General features: G+C 32.4%; 2 protein-coding genes across 2 annotated transcripts; both read left to right on the forward strand.

The window, feature by feature from the left end:
• The first annotated feature begins 4,147 nt into the window (after positions 1-4,147).
• LOC118029701 (cinnamoyl-CoA reductase-like SNL6) lies at positions 4,148-6,257 on the forward strand. Its single transcript, XM_035033610.2, is given in 6 exon segments — positions 4,148-4,215; positions 4,217-4,428; positions 4,616-4,788; positions 5,003-5,188; positions 5,317-5,470; positions 5,702-6,257. Coding segments are annotated over 6 exon segments (1,077 nt in total). The 5' UTR covers positions 4,148-4,162; the 3' UTR covers positions 6,001-6,257.
• Positions 6,258-10,699: 4,442 nt separating this feature from the next.
• On the forward strand, positions 10,700-16,670 carry LOC118029700 (uncharacterized). The gene is made up of 9 exons (XM_035033608.2): positions 10,700-11,013; positions 11,667-11,787; positions 11,948-12,048; positions 13,870-13,995; positions 14,123-14,243; positions 14,386-14,470; positions 14,691-14,804; positions 14,955-14,994; positions 16,130-16,670. Exons 1-9 carry the CDS (start codon positions 10,837-10,839, stop codon positions 16,280-16,282), a joined length of 1,038 nt encoding a protein of 345 aa, XP_034889499.1. The 5' UTR covers positions 10,700-10,836; the 3' UTR covers positions 16,283-16,670.
• The last annotated feature ends 2,337 nt before the right edge of the window (positions 16,671-19,007 follow it).

The raw sequence follows: 19,007 nt of genomic DNA on the forward strand, positions 1-19,007 counted from the left end.
TAATAACCAAATACCTAATTCATCCATTATCATTTAGAAATAAATGATGTGATTCATGAACTCAATTTATTCAATTTATACCTAATTGATATAATTACAAATAAAATTAAAAGGTATCAATGTTTTACTGTGGATTGTGCACAATGCAATCCACAGGAAAATGACTGATGCCTCCCTTAAAAAACCAAATAGTTGAACAAACACTCAAGGATAATTTTGTATTTTTATTGCACAATATAATTACTCTGATATCCTTGAAAAAGACAAAAAACACAATTAATATTTAAAGGTTTTTTTTTAATTTCATTTTTTTTGTACAGTTTAATTACCCCATAGCCCTTGGGTCAACTTTTTTTTTTTTTTTCCTAAGATAAATGAGTATTTTTTATTTTTTGACCTCGGGTTTTTTGCAATTATCGCATAGGGTCAAGAGTGTTATGATTGTTTTATAAATAAAAAAAAAAAAAATATGGGGGCGCATATAAAGCACACATTAGTAGGTGGGGAGCGCCAGCACCCTTCGAGGGGTGTGTGCAGCGCCTCCCAGTGGTTGGTTGCCTTCAAGACAACATTTGAAGCGGCGCACCACCCCTTTACATAATGGGTTGACGCGTGTTAGTTGTAAGGGCACAACAAAGCTTTGGCAATAGTTTTTCTCCTTTCTTCTTTTGCTCTTTCCTCAACCTCAAAAGGTATGCTGACCTTGCAAAATTACAAAGTTGTCCTTAATCTTTTAATTGTATTGAATTTGATTTAGTTGTTTTTCAATTTCATCTCTTAACATTTGATTTGTTATTATTTTTTTCAAATTTAATCCTCATTTTTTTTTATTCCTATTTATTTTTTTAAATTTTTTTTCTAATTTGATTTTATTTTTTTAATTTCATCCCTAATAATTTGATTTTTATTCTTTTTTTTTTTCCTGTTGAATTTGATTTTTATTTTTGTGATTGCACTTTCTTTTATTTTGAGTTCTCTTCTTGATTATTTTTTTGGAATTTTCATCCCCCATTGTTAATTTCATTGAATTTTCATATTGTATTTGAAGTTTATTTTTTTTTATCTTGCTTTTAAAACTCAACCCGGAAGTCAACCCTCATCATATCTTGGGTCACATGTTAGGTTGAATAATCAGAGCTACCGGGGTCATTTACAATTTTTTTTATTATTATATAAGAGGTAAAAATAACATTATTTTTTTAAAAAAAATATGATAAAAAAAAATTGACATGATTTTATGGTGGAAGGAAGCAAGGGAAACTTGCGTCAAGGAGAGGGAAAATTTCTAGTCTAGTGAGGGAAAATTTTAGAGTGGTCGGAAATTCTCCTCCTATTCACACAACCTATTAATTTTAATTGTTATACTATTGGGAGCAGTGTAACCCGTTGACCTTGCATTTAAAAGTAACGTAACCAAGTTGCTTTATACGAAGTATTCGAGAGAATATTGGTAATTATTTTTTAAAAAATATTTTTGATATAGAATATTAAAAAGATATAAAAACATAAAAATTAATTTAAAATAAAAAATTTTAAAAAATCAATTTTTTATAAAAATACTTAAGAGTTTTTGTTGATTTGTTTCTTAGCTGTCCAATTAATAAAAGTATATATACGGTTTTATTTTTTTAATTTCTATGCACTACTTTGTAATTTTTTTTCCAGTTATACTACCTTGCATTTTATTTTAGAAGCTCGGATCGACCTGACTCGCTGCATCGCCTTAACTCGTCCCTTGCAGCAGCTTTCTCAACTCCTCTACGTGGCCCCCCTAAAAAGGACAAAAGGCGGGGCCTACTTGATTGTCTCATCTTGTTCTGCCACGTCATCATATCGTGTGACGTGTACGGGTGGAAATAGGAAGGGTAAGGGATGCCACGTTGGTTGTGGACTAGATCCCAAGGGTTTCGCTCTACGGTCAGCACCGACATGTTTTGCACGTCTGGCAGATTTAGGAGAGAGTTTCCAAAGTCGTTGTTTCTTCTCAAGAAATCCCATGCGGTCCTTCCTAGGACTAAGAAATGGTCCTCACCGTGATGCCTCTCCCACCATGGTTTTGATCGGAGATAATCTGCTAACCGGACGGTTAGTTCATCGCGTGCCGTGAGATTTGCATCATTGTTCTCTACAGCAGATGATTTCAATGTTGTCTTGGCCGCCCTTTCATCTACGTTTAGTTTCTCGATGTTGTTTTCGCTCGTGGAGGAGGACAAGAGAAAACATCTTAGAATAACAAACCAAACAGAAAGCAAGAAACAGAGCAGGAGAGCATGTCTCAACTGTGGTTTAAGGAATTATGAGTAATGTATTTCGTTGGTTTTAGAGTACTTCCCTTTCTCCGTCGACCATGGAGATGCAGATGATTTAGATTTTTTCTTGACAACCATTACTGTAGATGTCTCCAACCATACAAAGAGAAAGGGAAGGAGAAGGGTGGGGATTGGAAGCCTTTCTGTTTCAAACAGGAGAGATAAAGGGGCTGAAACCTCTAAAAATGGTGGCGTGAGTGACAGAACAAGTTAAAGACTGGTGAGCTGTATGGAGTTTGGTGAGGACAAAATTTCCATTAATGAAAGAAGGAAAAAGTTGTCCCCCCGTGATGTAATTTATACTTGATTGAGATTGATCTAAATTTAACTAAACCCAAAATAACAAAATGAAACCTAACAAATCATTAAAACACAATAAATTTCACAATATTAATAATGATAAAAAGTGCTAATTTGAAATTGTTGAAGGTGGAGGTGATGGGAATGGTGACGGCGGGTGAAGAAGGAGGGGGCGATGATATTGCGGTGGAAGAAGGCTATGAAGCGACAAAAACTAGCAGCGTTAGAGAAAAAGGGGAAATGGCTGGTCTAGTGAGGGAGAAGGAGAAAGAGGGAAAAAAATGGCAACACAGCCAATTAACTCGGCATTTACGAGTAGCATAACTCAGTTGCTCTATCAAGAGCATAACTAATAAAATTTTTGTAGATTGTGCTCCTCCAAATAGAACAATTAATAAAAATTTAATTTTTTTATAATTATTTCCAGTTTACTACTTTATAATTATTTTCAACTATACTACTTTGCAATTTGTTTTTAATATGTTCTATTTAAAAAATAAAAATACCTCCAATTTTTAAAGAGCTAATTTGATTATGTGATTAAAATTAATTTTTTTATTATTTTGATGTATTGATATAAATATTAAATTTTTTTTTAATATATTTTAAATAAAAAAATATTTTAAAAACAAATATTATTACAGTACCAAATATTAATTAAAACTAATTAGTTAGCAAATCCGACAGGACAGGTGCAATAAACAAAGAATGTGATAGGTTGGGCTGGATCTATGTAATAAATTATTTGGTGGAAGAGTTAATTTCCGTTCCTCCTCCTAGGCCTTAGGTCAACTTTTTATCATGACAAGCATAGTTTTTTAATATTATCCGCCCCGTACAAGGTCATAAATCGAGTATATTAATTCAAATTATTTTTTTTAAAAAAAAATCAAAATTAGTATATTTTTTTAAAATATTAGCTAATTTCAATTATAAAACAATATATTTAATTTAATCGAAGTCATGCTTTTGGCTAATTAAAGTTGTGGTGTGTGTGGTCACTAATTGAACACCAAAGCCATCTTCAACTCTTCATAAATATACATATTCTAGATGATTTTCTACGAGAATTAATAATAATAATAATAATTTATGAATGTCATAGTTTTAAATACTGGCCTTATTCAATATTCGGGTTTTGAATTTTAATCGGGTCAATTTTTTTCTTTAAATCAAAATAATATTTTAGTAGGAAAAAAAAATAAAAATTAACGGGTTTGCAGCCGGGTTTTGCCGGTCAACCGAGTCTTCAGGTCATTCAGATCACATTAGGTTTTTTTTTTTAACTCGATTCAATTCTAATCCCGAGTTGGCTGGATCACGGGTTGATCTGCTAGACCATGCCGGGTTTTAAAATACCGATTTGTGCCCTTGGATCTTGACTTGACAGCATCCGGGCTTCTGACATGTTAGCAGAACGGAAATATCGGTCTTCATTTCGAGCCAAAGACTATACTTACCACCCTCGTGGGATCTTGTGTTCCATACATCTAATGTTCCTATCTACCGCTTCCGAGCATTTTTATAGCCAGCTGCCAGTCCTCTTCCTTTAAATGCCATGCACATTAGAGAGATCTAGACATAGACAGAGGGAGAATGATGGAAGACGAAGTGCTGCTTTTATCAAGACCTTCACCTGTGCCAGCTTTCTGCTGGGACGAGGGGAAGCCCTATGTTGGGAGGAAATTCAGTTCTTGCTTGAATGCAAGAGAGAATAAACTGGTCTGCGTGACTGATGGGAACTCGTTCTTGGGTTCTCATATAGTCAAGGAGCTCCTTTCTCGTGGCTACCTTGTTCGAGTCACTATCCAAAACCAAGGTGAGTAAGTATATATATATACAGTTTCTTGGGGGGGATGGATTGTAGAAGAGTTCGTTTTCTTGGGTTCTTTCTTTATATGTCAGAGCTGAGAAGGTTTTGGTTGGATCAGCAGCCTGGCTTGTAGTTTTTCACCAGATAGTACTAACTCTGTGTTCGTTGACCATGGCTGGTTTGCTGTTAGCAGTGGATTTTGAGGACTTGAAAGGGCAGATGAAAGAAGACGACATGAATAAACTAGAGAGTGTTGTAGTGGCAAAGATGAAAGACTTGGAAAGTCTCTGTGATGCATTTAGAGGTTGTCATGCAGTTTTTCACACCTCTTCCTTCGTTGATCCACACGGGATCTCAGGTTATTCAGTAAGTTACTGCAGAATCATAGTGCAGGAACAAGCTTTAATGTTAATCATGCATGGAATTTGAAGTTTTTAGGTGTGATTTGTGAACTTTTCAGGCACAAGAAATGTTAAAACTCCAAATGCTTTTCAAACATTGTATAATTACAAAAATCCCAGACTCAAAATGCTAGTCATTGTGTCTTACAGTTGCTTGCTGTTCGCGTTATGATTTGCAGGAACAAATGGCATTCCTTGAAACAGAAGGCGCAAGGAATGTTATTGAAGCGTGTGGCAGGGCAGCATACATAAGGAGATGTATCTTCACTTCTTCTCTTCTTGCTTCCATCTGGACCTCTTCCAATTTGGACAGCGTTGTTGATGAGAGTTGTTGGAGCAGTGAAGAATTTTGCAGAGAAAATAAGGTACTCGAACCTGTTGCAGAGATCTTTTCTGTAGAAGTTTTCTTCGTAAGACCATTTAAACCATTGTTTTGGTACTTGATTAAAAAGCAAAGTATTGATTCTCCATGGATTTTCAATATGTAAAACAGCTTTGGCTTGCTTTGGGTAAGGTGAGAGCAGAAGAGATTGCTTGGAGGAAGTCAAAAGAATTGAAAGTGAGACTCGTAACTGTTTGTCCTGGCCTTCTCATAGCTACAGCGTTCCCCCATGCTCACAAAGAAACCTCTATACCATATCTTAAAGGTAAGAACACCATTTAATCCATTTTTGTTCCACTTAGTTTGAGTTCGAATCCAAGATTCTGAGAAGAAGTTCCAGTTTTTCAAGTTTGTCTCTAAATCACACTTATACTTGTATTTAGAACATAACAACTAGGCAATAATTCTGGACCATGGAACATCCAGAGAATCCAAAAGAAATGATTGGATTTTGTTCACTACAACTGAAACTTAACATATAAGATCTCATGGATAGGTGGTCCGATCATGCTACGGCAGGGCCTCCTGGGAATATCAGATGTGAGGAAGGTGGCGGAAGCACATGTCCATGTTTATGAAGCTATGGATAATGGAGCTTGTGGACGATATATATGCTATGAAAGAGTAGTACAGAGATTGGATGAAGCCATTCAACTTGAAAATGAATTGAACATACAAGGTCTGGTGTCAGGAGGAAGAAGTGGAATCTTATCAGAAGAAATACACAGCAATCTAAGTAATTCAAAGCTTGCCAGATTGCTATATCAGGCATCTCAAATGTCTTGCAATCAATGAAACAGAAGTCCAGCATTCCCTATATACATATCTTTTATGCTACTAATTCGTTGTTACTGGGATGGGGGATTGCTGATCAAGGTTAATTAGATTTCGAGGAGACAGCAACCATTCTTGTATTTTTCTTCAACGCATGGTGGAAGCTGAGTACCAAAGCAATTGAAAAGTGAGCAATAAATTGAATTAGAATAAAAAGTTAATGGCTGCTGTTAGTTTTTACCACCATTAAGTCTCAAGAATAATGTGTATTAAGTTGAGATAGTTTCTTGACATAGTATTAGAGCTTTGATAACTTAGTGTTCACGAGTTTGAATCTCACCATTTTTATTTATTTGATAAAAATAAAATATAAGATAATGTGGGTCTGTGTAAGTTTCTAATCTTCTATAGGACCTCATGGAAAAACTCTTTGCTTCGGAAAGAAACATGGGGGATCGCTTAAATAATCACTTACAAGAATGACGAACCACCCTCACCTAATAGCTTGATTTACACCCAAGAAATGAAGTTTTGATCATGGCAGTGACACTGACAGACAGGAAACAATTCGGCTTTAGGAAAACCAATACTAAAAAATATAGTCATCTGTCAGATTCTCAGAGTAGCATTAGAACAAAGATATTTTTGTCCCATATAGAACTTTCTCCAAGCTCTTGTAATGATAAAGAATACAGTTTTTTTTTTTTTTTTTTGCAACATTAGCACCATATTCATATACCCTTGCCCCTAAATGGGTTAATCGTGGAAAATTTTCACCTGACTCCCTTTAATCACAGAGATTTCTCTCTCAAATGGAATAATACCTCACTCGGTGGAATCGTATCCCTTTATCTTGTGTTGATCAAAGTGTTATCTTGTGAAGGCATTAATCAATTATGCTTCGTTATTTGAGTATAAGATTTTAACAAGTATGTTTGCTTCGTGGTTGATATTTTAAGAAATTATTTTTTCTCATTTTCAATGGAAACAAACACTAAAATATAATTATTAATTTATAATATTTAGTATTACCATCTTTATTATTTTTATCGTTACATAACCATTGTTACATCACTAGTATAGTTACAACCATAAAAAAAACAAACCATACCATTATTATTACTTTACTACTGTAACCTAAACACGATTTTATTATAATATAACCATTATTTTATCATCATTCCACCCTTTATAATCACCTCATCACAATCATTGTATAGCGCTCTTAACTTTTACCACAATCAATATTTTATTACTATTATAACCATCATTTTATCACCATTCACAATAACTTTTTAATAGCTCCATCACTACAACAACAACTATGTGACCCCACCCCATCACCATTATCTTTACCATCATCACAACTATTACAACAACAACCAATATCTTATTACAATTATAACTAACATAACCAGTATTATTACTATCACAAATACTACTGTCATAGCTAATGTTATTATTGGAAAAAGTTTATGGTGCTCAAGTTGTAACTAATGATATCATATTAGTTACTCAATATATTTCACTCTGAAGAAAGAGACATGCATAAGTGTGTGTGAGAGAGAGAAAGAGAGAATCAAACCCATGACCTACAATCATGAAATGTAAAATAATTTATTTTATAAGAAAATATTTTCATTGATACATCGAAACAATGAAAAATAACTTATTTTTCAAAAAAAAAAACTTTTAAAAAAACAACCACACCTTAAGATTTTTGTTGTCTTACATGTAAATTACTAATGTATAGCATTATTTAGTTAAATAAATAATTGAACATTCACCATTTATTATTTCATTAAGAGTAGTTGTGAAATAGTAAGAAAAAAATATTACCATATCACCACTTTTTATACTAAAACACTTGGAAATGAATATGGAGCTTTACTATTCATATAAACAATGAAACTTTTCTTCTTTTCTTTTTTAATTGCCCCTTTTTTTTTAATTTTGTCAATTTTTTATCAAATTCATCTCCAGACTTTTCTTAACAATTGTTCAACTTGCATTTGGATAGGTTTAGTTGGTTGGATCACATCGAGGAAAAACTCTCAAATGATTTATTTTTAAACTTAATCTAAGCAAGGAGTCGAGTTGAGAGATTTTTTTTTCTTCAATTTCATCATTTTTTCTTTCAATTTTATCATCATATTTTTTTTTACTGTTCAGCCAAGTTGCCTTTGAACCGACCAAGTCGATTGGTTCGCATCGGAGCAACTCGCACAAGGTTTAATTTTAAACCCGAGTTAGGTAAAGATTTTGAGTCGAGATGTTTTTTATGCCAATTTCATCCTCAAACTTCTTTTATAGGTTGACCATGATGCCATTGGACGAGCCAAGTGGACTTGCTCATAGGATTTAATTTTAAAACTAGGCTAGAAAAGGAGTCAAATCAAGAGATTTTAAGGTTGACCCACTAGATCGTGTTTAACAAAAAATACAAAATACTTCACTGTATCCTGGGTATTTTTTTATTATGTTAAAAAAATTTAATTCAACCTACAACGTAGCGTAGACTTGTAAACTAGTATAACTATAAAAGATTTAGAGTCCATGCATTGTTCAAATGAACAATGAATAATGAATGAGGTTCCTTTCTTTTTGCATTTTCTTTTTCCCTCCTTTTGTTTTCCTTTCATTTGTGTCCTTTTCTTAATTTCATCATTTGATATTTGCTTGATTCTGAATTTATCTTTATAAATTATTTTGATTTGCTTTTACATGGTTATCATAATTTCAAATAAACATACAAACATTTGATTTGTGTTTAGTTTATGCTCGGTTTTCTGAGTGTATATTTTTTATCTTATAATTATGTAAAAAATAGTTTAAAAACTTATTATTAAACTCAGTGGTGTCCATCATTTAGATCATGGATTGGATGGGTTAAACCGCGAAGCCCGAATCAATCCAATATGTCGTTGTTTCAATATTAAAAAAAAGGTCATCTTGATTTTTTTTTTTTAAAAAAATTAAAACCATGCTTTTTACTAATAGTTAAGGTTGCATTTGAACACTTTAAGTCGATTGAATCACATCAAGACAACTTCTATATGGTTTAGTGTTAACCCTAAGCTAGATAAGGAGCTGGGTTTGAATAATTTAAGACTGAATTATTAAACCGAGTTTAATAATAATACCAAATAACTCTTTATGGCTAGAACATTTTTTTTGCATTAATTCTTTTTTTTTTTTTAATTCAAATTGCAATGTAGTAAAACCCTTTAACCTAGTCTAATACTATAAGATTATAAACTTGGGAGCAACAATGTTTATCAGAAAATCCAAAATTAATAATTAGACATTAAAGATTCTTATTTTACTATCTCTAAGGAATAAAAATAAATAAATTTGATTCGTATTTTAACCTTATTCAAAGTTTAATAACATAATGATGAAATATGATATTATCCCATGAGCTTGAAGGCCAAGTTAAAGTCAGTGATAAGATTATTAATCTTCTGATTTTAGCAATTTAATCCATCATTTTTTTGCTGAGTGGCTGGTAGATCATGCTTATTATCTGCAAAAGATTCTCTTTTATATATTTGGGAACTCTCCAACGATTAAATTAGTGTCGGTTCAGAGATGGAGATCCATTATAGTTTTTTTAGAAAGAAAATGGCTTTTTAGGAGGATAGATATGCCATTATCTAAAAAATAAAGATAAGAAAAAGCTCCCTCCTTAAAGGTTGTCGTTATCCTATCTCTTTAGCCATTCTAAGGTCCTTCTCTTTGTTTAAAGGGGAAAGGTTAGCATACGAGCAAAATATATACGTTTTGTCAAGAGAATATCTTTTATATATCAGGATAAGAAATTCTTATTTTGTCAGAGTAGAATATCTCTGATTCATTAGGATAAAAATATCTCTAACTTATCAGGGTAAAATATTTCTAACACATGGTTCCATAAGGGAACTTGAGATTTCCTTAGAGTTAAAGAGAGCGTAGGCCTAGAATCAGCGGGTCTGATAGATTGCGAACTAGATGATGAGAGATGTTAAGTCTAACAACTCACTAGACTCATGCTTGTTTAGAGTCCGAAGATGACGAATCTAGCAATTCACTAGACCTGTATACATCTAAATTTAGTGCTTGACTGAACCTATAGATGTTGAATCATAACTCTCCTTTTAACTATATTTTTGAAATTCAGTCCTGCACAACCAAAAGACAATAATTCAAAACCATCACATAAAAATCATTCCTAACTTATGCAAATATCAACTTCTTTTTATTCTAAAAAAAAACAGCTTACTTTTCTATTCTGAAGTGAATATATAAACTTAGAATTCTCTCAAATACTATCTTTCCTTATGTATTTATTTTTTAATAAAAAACACAATGACCCAAAATTCAAACTTATTATCATAATTTTCTAACTTATTATAAATTCTTTTTATTTCGACTAAATAAGTAAGTAATTGAGCTAATTATATTTCACATATAGGTGTGGAATTACAATGTTAGCACAAATTTTTTTAATCGATTTAGATTGATATATTTTTTCATATAACGGTCATTAATTTAAATATAGAATGTTGATACAACCCTAATATTATCAAATTTGCCAATATGTACCCGTTCTCATTTTCCTAAAACCCAACCTATCGGTCAAAATTTGGTGAAACCTAATTAATTTTTTAAATAATATAATTTTTTTATAAACTGTGTCATGAAAGGGGTTAGGTCAATGTAAAATGTCACTCATTTGTAAAATAAAAATAAAATAAAAATCCATTGAATATACTAAATTGTGTCCAGTTGTATCATTTGTGTCGAGTGAAGAAAGTATTCAGCCTCGCAAGTTTCTTCATCCTCCGGAGAGAGATCAGATACTGCTAGCAAAAACAAATGGGAGAAGAAAGGGAGGATCCACAGAAGCTTAAGAGGATAGCAGCGGCTGCTTTTGATTACGAGAACGACCCTCGATGGGCTGATTACTGGTCCAACATCCTCATCCCTCCTCACCTGTCTTCTCGTTCTGATGTCATTGATCACTTCAAGCGCAAATTCTACCAACGCTACATCGTCCGTACACCATCTCTTTCTTTCTCATTTTGATTTACTTTTGGTTCTTGACTCTTGGGTTTTTCCGGATTAATTTTAAATGGGTCTCGGTTCTTTAGGATTTAGAATCTTACTTACAATCTGATTACTTTCGCATGTATGCAGTATTTTGATTGAATCCCAGATTTTCTTTTTATTTTTCTAATATAAGGTTTGGTACTGTTATTGACGATTCTAGTTTCTTGATTCTTGATTTGTCTAGAAGCCAGAAAAAATAATTAAAGTTTGAATCTTGGTTGAAATTATCAATGGGTTTTCGGCAATGTTTGGAATTTTGGTTTTGAATTCTTTAGTATTGTATAATATGTGGGTTTAATTGAATAATGCACTTGTTTGTGCAAATGGGAGTTTGTGATACGATGGATAGAGTATTGCTTAGCCATTTGATGACATTCGCAATGTTTCTTTTAACATTTTATATCATGTCCGTATGACTAACTACTCGCATATACATGCCAAATGATGATTTTTTTTTTTTCTTGCCTTTTCATTTTGCTGTTTTCATTTGTGCTTGCATTGTCAAGTAGTGTGATTGTTGGTTTTCTTGGGGAAGTAATTCTTAAGAGGTGCTGCATATGCTGTGCTCATAATCTTTATACACATTTAATTGGCAGGACCCTGATCTAGTGGTGGAGGCAATGTCTACAAATGGTTCATCTCAGTCGACAAAGTCATCTGGGTCATCCTCTTCATCATCAGCCCCTTCAAATGACCAGCCTCGACCACGCAATACAGGTCTGACACTCTGCTCCAGTTATTTAATTGATTAAAATATAGTCACATGGATCCCATTGTCTACATATGTATAAAAGTTGAGTTCAATTTCTTGTTATTGTTCTGTCATTTTGCTTCTTCCATATGATTGAGTAGTTGGACCAAACTTTTTCTCCTGCAGGGTCAACTACTAGAACCTCTGGGCCATCGGCTGCTGCAGGTCAAAATCCAACCCCTGTTCGCTGGGATCGACAAACCATACAATTTTCTATCAATGCTTGGGTAGGGTATTCTTTTCATTCATATGTTTGCATGTGTAATCTTTTCTGGAAATACTTTGGCAAGTGGGCTACATATTTCTATATGTTTACAGACTGTCATTTTTTACCTTTTTACGAGTAGCTGACTTTTTTCACAAGGAATGGGAAAAAACTTATAAAACTTCATCTATGTTCTGTACTTTTTCTCTACATGTAAACTAAATGATCAGAAAAGTTTAGAAAATCTGCTTTATTGACCCGAGACTATCTAGCATATTAATTATACAGAAGTCAATGGAGGTGAGAGATGATTGTTCTCCTTGAAATGCTATCTTTATCCCCTTCAGCAAGTTTAATTTTTTTTTACTGTAGATATAGCCAAAAATATGACTTCTTCTGTATTGATCATGCACTGGGTAATCATTTCCACTACCCAAGTAAAGCTCACGGCTCCATTCATGACTTTACAAAATTATCTAGCCTGTTAGCAACGTTAAACTAGATGGTCAACATATTCAGCTGATTGTTTGTGCATAAGCTGTTCTTCTTTTACCTGTTTAGACTTCACCAATAACCAAATCGTTCTCTTTGAATTCCCATGTTCTCATAGAACCTAGATGAAACCTCAATTTTGATTTCCATGTGTCTGTTCTTATTTAGGTTGGTAGTTGAACTCCTTGAATTACTAGTAAAGTTTTGATCAGATGGGACATCAATTTTGGATAGACACTCATTATAATGGAGCAGCTCTCATCTGATGTAATTTCAAATTTCATGTTTGTCAGATTGGGCAAAAGCTGGTTCTGACTATAAGAGCTCCTCATTGTACATGATTAGCTACTTCCTTCCCCACCCACCCTCCTTCTGCCTCTTCCCACCTCCTAGGCCTTTTTGAACATAGCATTTCAGGGTTGATAAAATAAAAATTAGATTGAGTTGGTTTCCTGGTAGAATTAAGAAAAGTATAGAAATTTCAGAGTTTTCCATCTGCATTTCTCAGGCATTGCAGTCATGGTCCTGACAGCTTTGCTCTTAGGTTAGGGCCATGAATTTTCTTAAACTTTGTGTAACTATTCCTGTTTTTGGATTAAAGCATTATACGGATGCATCTTATAAGTGTCAATTAATCTCAACTCTGAAGCCTGTATGAAGTTTGGTCAAAACCCCCAAAATATGAATGCATTCAATTTATGAATCTCTGATAAACATTCATCCTGTACCTACAAACCTGGAAACTCAACAATTCTATTGGCTTGTAAAATTAAATAGACCTAATTAGATGAATCAAATCTCTTTTAGTCTAGTTGGATATAATCAGAAAACACTCATTACTTCTGAAGGGCTCCATGTGGCTGTCCTGATTACATTTCAAGAGAACATTTTAGGATGTTTTGATTTTAATTTCACGTATTTCAGAGCCTGTTTCAGGTGTGGTAAGATTTGTTAGGTTTTCTCTTCTGCTTTTTTTTTTTTTTTTTTTTTTAAAAAAAAAAAAAAAAAAATTCCATGCAGAAAATAAGAATGAGATAAGAGAACTTAAGGGGGTTCTGGTTCTGGTTCTTGTATCCCATCCAGAGAAGGGTTGGGGGTAATAGGTTATTCTTCTTTAAACCTATAGCTATTTATTTATTTATTTTCTTTGTCTTGAGAATAGTCTTTAAGTTTCCAATATAAACTACCACTTAGTTGGTGTTAGAGAACTAAAAATTCTCACCTAAAAGTTTTGACCATAGGAAATCAACATCTTGAATAGCCCTCCTTGTAATTTGGGCTATCTCTTACCCCTATTGTACTTTCAACTCAATACATGTTTCTCTTAATATGCTTCCATCTTTGCCTGCAGGTTTTCATTGTGGCTGTGCTTGCAATTATTCCCCTTGTACCTAAACATCTTTCAAGTAGGGCATCTCGGCTGTCATTTATGGGCACTGCATGCTCATCTCTGTATTCCTTATACACACTACATGGGGTAATAAAAAATAAATATTCTTCAGTTTCTTTTTTCCCTTTCCTATCCTATAACTCATATTTTTCAGTCTTATCTTCCTGTTATTACAGTTGCTATTCATCATTAACTAGGGTTTTGTCTTTTGTAGAGACCCAGAGCATGGAACTTGCAGGGTATTCAAGCTTACTTGCAGTCAATAATTGCGACCAAAGATTTTATCTACGTCATCTACTGCCTTACATTTGTCACTTCACATCTTTGCCTCAGATGTGAGCATTAATTGGCTTCTAATTTTTTTTATTCTGATTTTCTATTTTCTCAGTAATAATTTTCTGAATCTGAATTCCATTAATTGGCCAGTTATTTTGGTTTCAGTGTTATGTGGAATATTGATGTTGACCTTTTTTGCAGTTGCTTTAATTCCAATTTTGTGCCGATCACTGGAGCATGTTGCCAAATTCTTGAGGTGTAATTTCAGTCGTTCCACCTTGTACAGGTAGAGGAGTAACGTATTTTCACTTAAATTAATGTGATATTTAGTTTCAGTAGTTTGACTCGCACAAGTTTTTGTAGTTTGTCCTTGGTATTCAACTGGAGTTGATTTATTGTTACTGTTGTTTCATTTTTAGGTTGTTTTCTTAACTAATGAAGTTGTAGCATCCATCTTGTAATTCTTCTTTTTTCTGTTCTTAAAAAGCTTGTATTTGGTTTTGTAGGAAGTACCTTGAAGACCCTTGTGTATGGGTGGAGTCCAACACAACTACCCTCAACATTCTGTCTTCTCATTCCGAAATTGGACTTGGCTTCCTCTTAATTATTTCTCTGTTGTCGTAAGTTGTTAAAGCTAAACCTATTCCTTTCTTTTTGATCTGACCTTCTATCCTTTTGGAATTATAAGTTGTTAAAGTTAAACCTATTCCTTTCTTTTTTATCTGACCCTTTATCTTTTTGGAATTATATTCATGGTTTGATGTATGCAGGTGGCAACGCAACATAATACAAACATTCATGTATTGGCAGGTAAATTACTTTCTGATTTTAGAGAATAATATAATTTATATATTGGGGTTTCCTCAAATAACTTAAGGTTCTAGGTTGAGAGATCTTTTAACAATGTATCAGAGCCTCATTCATGAGTTTGAATCTCACCACTCCTATTCTATTTGATAAAATTAAGCACAAGATAGTAGTAGATTTATATAAGTTTCAAGTCTAAAAGGCTTTTACTTGAGGGGGTGTGTTAGAGAATAATATAAATTATATCTTACGACCTTATCTAATAGCTTAAATTTTTGGGTTGAAATGGTTTTTTTTTACAGTGATGAATGAATTTTATTGTTGAAAATGTACACAAACTCCCCTTTTCCCTTTCCATTCCTTTTTTCTTCTTCTTCTTCTTCTTCTTCTTCTTCTTTTTTTTTTTTTTTTTTTTTTGGGGGGGGGGGGGTCCAAAGAGGACATGCTTATTGTCCCAACATTCTTGTTGGGGAAGCAAGGAAACAATCAGAGCTCATCCATTTAAACTGAATCAAAGTTTTGATGGAAAAATTGATCTTTTGAAAAGTGGTGTACTAATATAAGTACCTTGTAGTGGTGCAGTTTAAGAAATGAAGGCTAGAAGATAGAGAATATTCACGCATATACTTAGGCAAATGTGTTCCTCCTATATAATTCATGGAAATTTCATGGGATTGTGAAGGTGTGGACATATGAAATTGAATTACCACTAAAGAACTTGGAGCCAGCTTGAAAATCATTGATCCTGCAAAAGCCAAAATGATTGAAGCAAACTAAGAGAAATTGATGGTACAATTATGTCGTTGTGTACTGATCAAATAAAGAAAATGACACCAAAAACACGTGAGAGTTTGTGTTCAGGAAGGGCTACTATTAGGTTCTGCTCCTAAACATGTCATTGGTGGTTGTTAGAATGTGGTGACATTCCAACTGTTCTTTGATTTTCACGGGACACATAAATTTTCTTTGTTGTGTTTAGTTGATGACATATGCTTGCTTACATCTAAGATAGTAAACTGACATTTTCCTTTCGGTACATTATTTCACTGCGGAGCGAACCTCATCCAGCGTTCTAAAATATTTTAGAAACATGACCTAACTAAGCCTTTCTTTCTTGTTTTTGAAATTTTTATGACAGCTGTTGAAGCTCATGTATAATGCCCCTGTCACTGCTGGTTACCATCAGAGCGTGTGGGCTAAGATTGGAAGGGTCGTCAATCCGCTTATCCACCGTTACTGCCCATTCTTGAACACTCCACTCTCTGCTGTTCAAAGATGGTGGTTAAGGTAAATGTCCATAGATAGCAATGGAGAGAAAGGAAGAAAGACTCTTGTGAGATGTTAGTTGTTATCTGGAAGAAAAGGACCAGAGCTAGATGTGTGGCCAACGAGCCAGCTTGGTCCCTGGATGGATAAACCTTGACTGCTGATCACAAATGGTCCTCGTCCCATTCCCTCTCCTGTCTGGATTCAGGATCAGGAAGTTTTCATTTTAATGCATTAGATTTTACACTATTTTTAAAGAGTATCGAGGGAAAGGATAATGTTTTTGAATTTCACTGGCCTTAAATTGTAGTTTGCTGAAATGATCACTCCAAATGGCTGCTTGCTCTGCATTGTCTTTATGCAGCTTTATTGTATTCAAACGATCACGCAGCAGTAAACATTCTTAAATGAAACGAACATAGGCTGTAGCAGGCTCAATAACTTCCAAGAAAAACTAAAACAAAACAGTATGAACATCTCTCTCTTGATTAAGATCCTGCTTGAGGTTGCCGTGCAATGTATATTTCATTAAAATTTGAATTGTTTTTCAAATTAATTTTTTAATGTTTTTGAATTGTTTTGATATGTTAATGTAAAAAAAAGAAGAAATTAAAAAAAATTATTTTAATATATTTTTTAAATAAAAAATATTTTAAAAAGTAATTTTCTTTATAGTTTTAAACACTTTCTAAAATCCAATCAACATCTATGATATCATTTTTCATGATGTCTTTTAGATTGTTAAATAGATTTATTCAAATATTGGGGTGATTATCCACTTATTTAATTTTATACAACGGAGTTTTCATTTAAGTCTAATTTAGCGGCTATCTGTTTTTCCATGAAAATCTCATGATATTATAGAATATTTTTTATTTAAATATTAGGGTTATTATCCAAGCTTTGATTTCTTGGGATCTAAAATACATCAACATATAAGGCCATTTTGGTTTAAACTTGATCTGGGTAATATATGATTGGATGAATTGATGTGTATATGTGGATCTCTCTTTTATGGAATTTTAGAAAAACATTAATAAAAACACACACACACACATATATATCTTTGATCCATAATGATGCTAGTAATATGCTGGTATTTTTCTTTTTCTATTTTTGTGTGTATGAGGTTGACTTTGTTTTGATTTTTATATAGTTGTGTGACATGTCATTTAATTTATTCATGATTTGCGTTGTCTTATAATTAATTATATTGAATCCATGTGCATCAAAGTCGAGTATAGATCTAGGGCTTGAGACCTCCATTAATGAATGAATGAATGATAAATCCATAGCTCTTAGGACCGGTGTAGGTTTTTCTTACTTCTCACATAATGATAGAAAATTGAGTGAAGAATCTACCTTTTAATTTATGCTTGGTTCCCCTTTCCACCGTTATATTTTGGAGGTCTATCAAATATTTTCATAGTTTTTTTTTTTGTTTGAGCTTCCATCAAGCATTTTTAGGATATTTGAAAGGAAAATAGTAATTTTTTTCAAAAAAAATTTATTATAAAAATATATTAAAATAATATGTTTTATTTTTAAAAATTTTATTTTTGATAACAGCATATTAAAATAATTTAAAAATATAAAAAAATTAACTAAAAAAATTAAATTTTATACCCTAATATCAAACATGGGTTTAGTCTCTTCCTTGAAAGAAAATAAAGTAATGAGTGCCTCCAAGGAATTATCCTTTTGCTTGTGGATGCATGTTCCTTTGAAGCTACTTCTAGGTCGGTGGTAGCTTGTCAATATAGCCATAAACAATAAGATTATCTCCAATCTTAACTCTCCAATAATCATTATGAAGTCTTGAGCTTCGTCCATGGATTTGTCGTCTACCATTTGAAAAACATAAAAAAAAAAAAAAAAAAAGGTCCGCAACATATTTCTTAGCACCGGCCTCTTTGATATCTCGTGTTAAAAATCTATAATAATTATTGATATTTAAAAAAAATTTAAAAAAAACACAAAATTTAATATGTTTGATAATATATTTATATTCATAAAAAAAATTACTTTTTACTATATCAAAATAAGATTATATAGTAGAATCTTAAACTGTAAAAATAAAACCCTAGATATCTAAAAATTAATAACTATTCAAAAAAATATTAATATTTTTTTATTTATATTGTCAGTACGTTGCCCCTAGATTCTCAACCTATTAATAGTTTTTAACAACAAAATAAGAAATAATATTTTAAATTGCTATTTAAGTAAATTATGTATAAATAAGATTATTATAATATGATAATTTATTTGGGAGTGTGGTTGCATTGCTTTTTAAATTATTTATTATTTAAAAATATATCAAAATAATATATATTTTTTATTAAAATTTTTTTTTTTAAAATCAGCAAATTCAAAATAATCTAAAACACAAAAAAGTATTAATTTGAAGTAAAAAATATAAAAATTTTAAATTTATTTAAAAATACTTTTAAAATAAAAAAACAAACATGGTGTTAAATATATAGAGAAAAAGATATCTTCCTATAACTCCATTTTTACTCACTCCGTACACTCTCATTCTCGTATTTATTTATAAGCCACAAACTAAACTACAACAAGGCTTTCCATGTTATTTTTGGGGATGAACAAGTGTTATCATAAAATCATAAAAATTATATGTTAGGCGATATAATTGTACTCATTTTATTTTATTCATATTTTTCAACGAGCATCATATTCTTTCATCAATTGTGTTGGTGGTGTCATTCTCTTTGGATTCTTTTTTGAGA

The sequence above is a fragment of the Populus alba genome, chromosome 17, assembly GCF_005239225.2.
Source record: "Populus alba chromosome 17, ASM523922v2, whole genome shotgun sequence".
NCBI lineage: Eukaryota > Viridiplantae > Streptophyta > Magnoliopsida > Malpighiales > Salicaceae > Populus > Populus alba.

Bases quoted from the DNA above. Each gene is read 5' to 3' on its own strand.
- LOC118029700 (XM_035033608.2), top strand. From the start codon at position 10,837: ATGGGAGAAGAAAGGGAGGATCCACAGAAGCTTAAGAGGATAGCAGCG. The intron at 12,049-13,869 runs GTAGGGTATTCT...CTTTGCCTGCAG, and splicing joins AATTTTCTATCAATGCTTGG to GTTTTCATTGTGGCTGTGCT. The intron at 14,244-14,385 runs GTGAGCATTAAT...CCTTTTTTGCAG, and splicing joins TTCACATCTTTGCCTCAGAT to TTGCTTTAATTCCAATTTTG.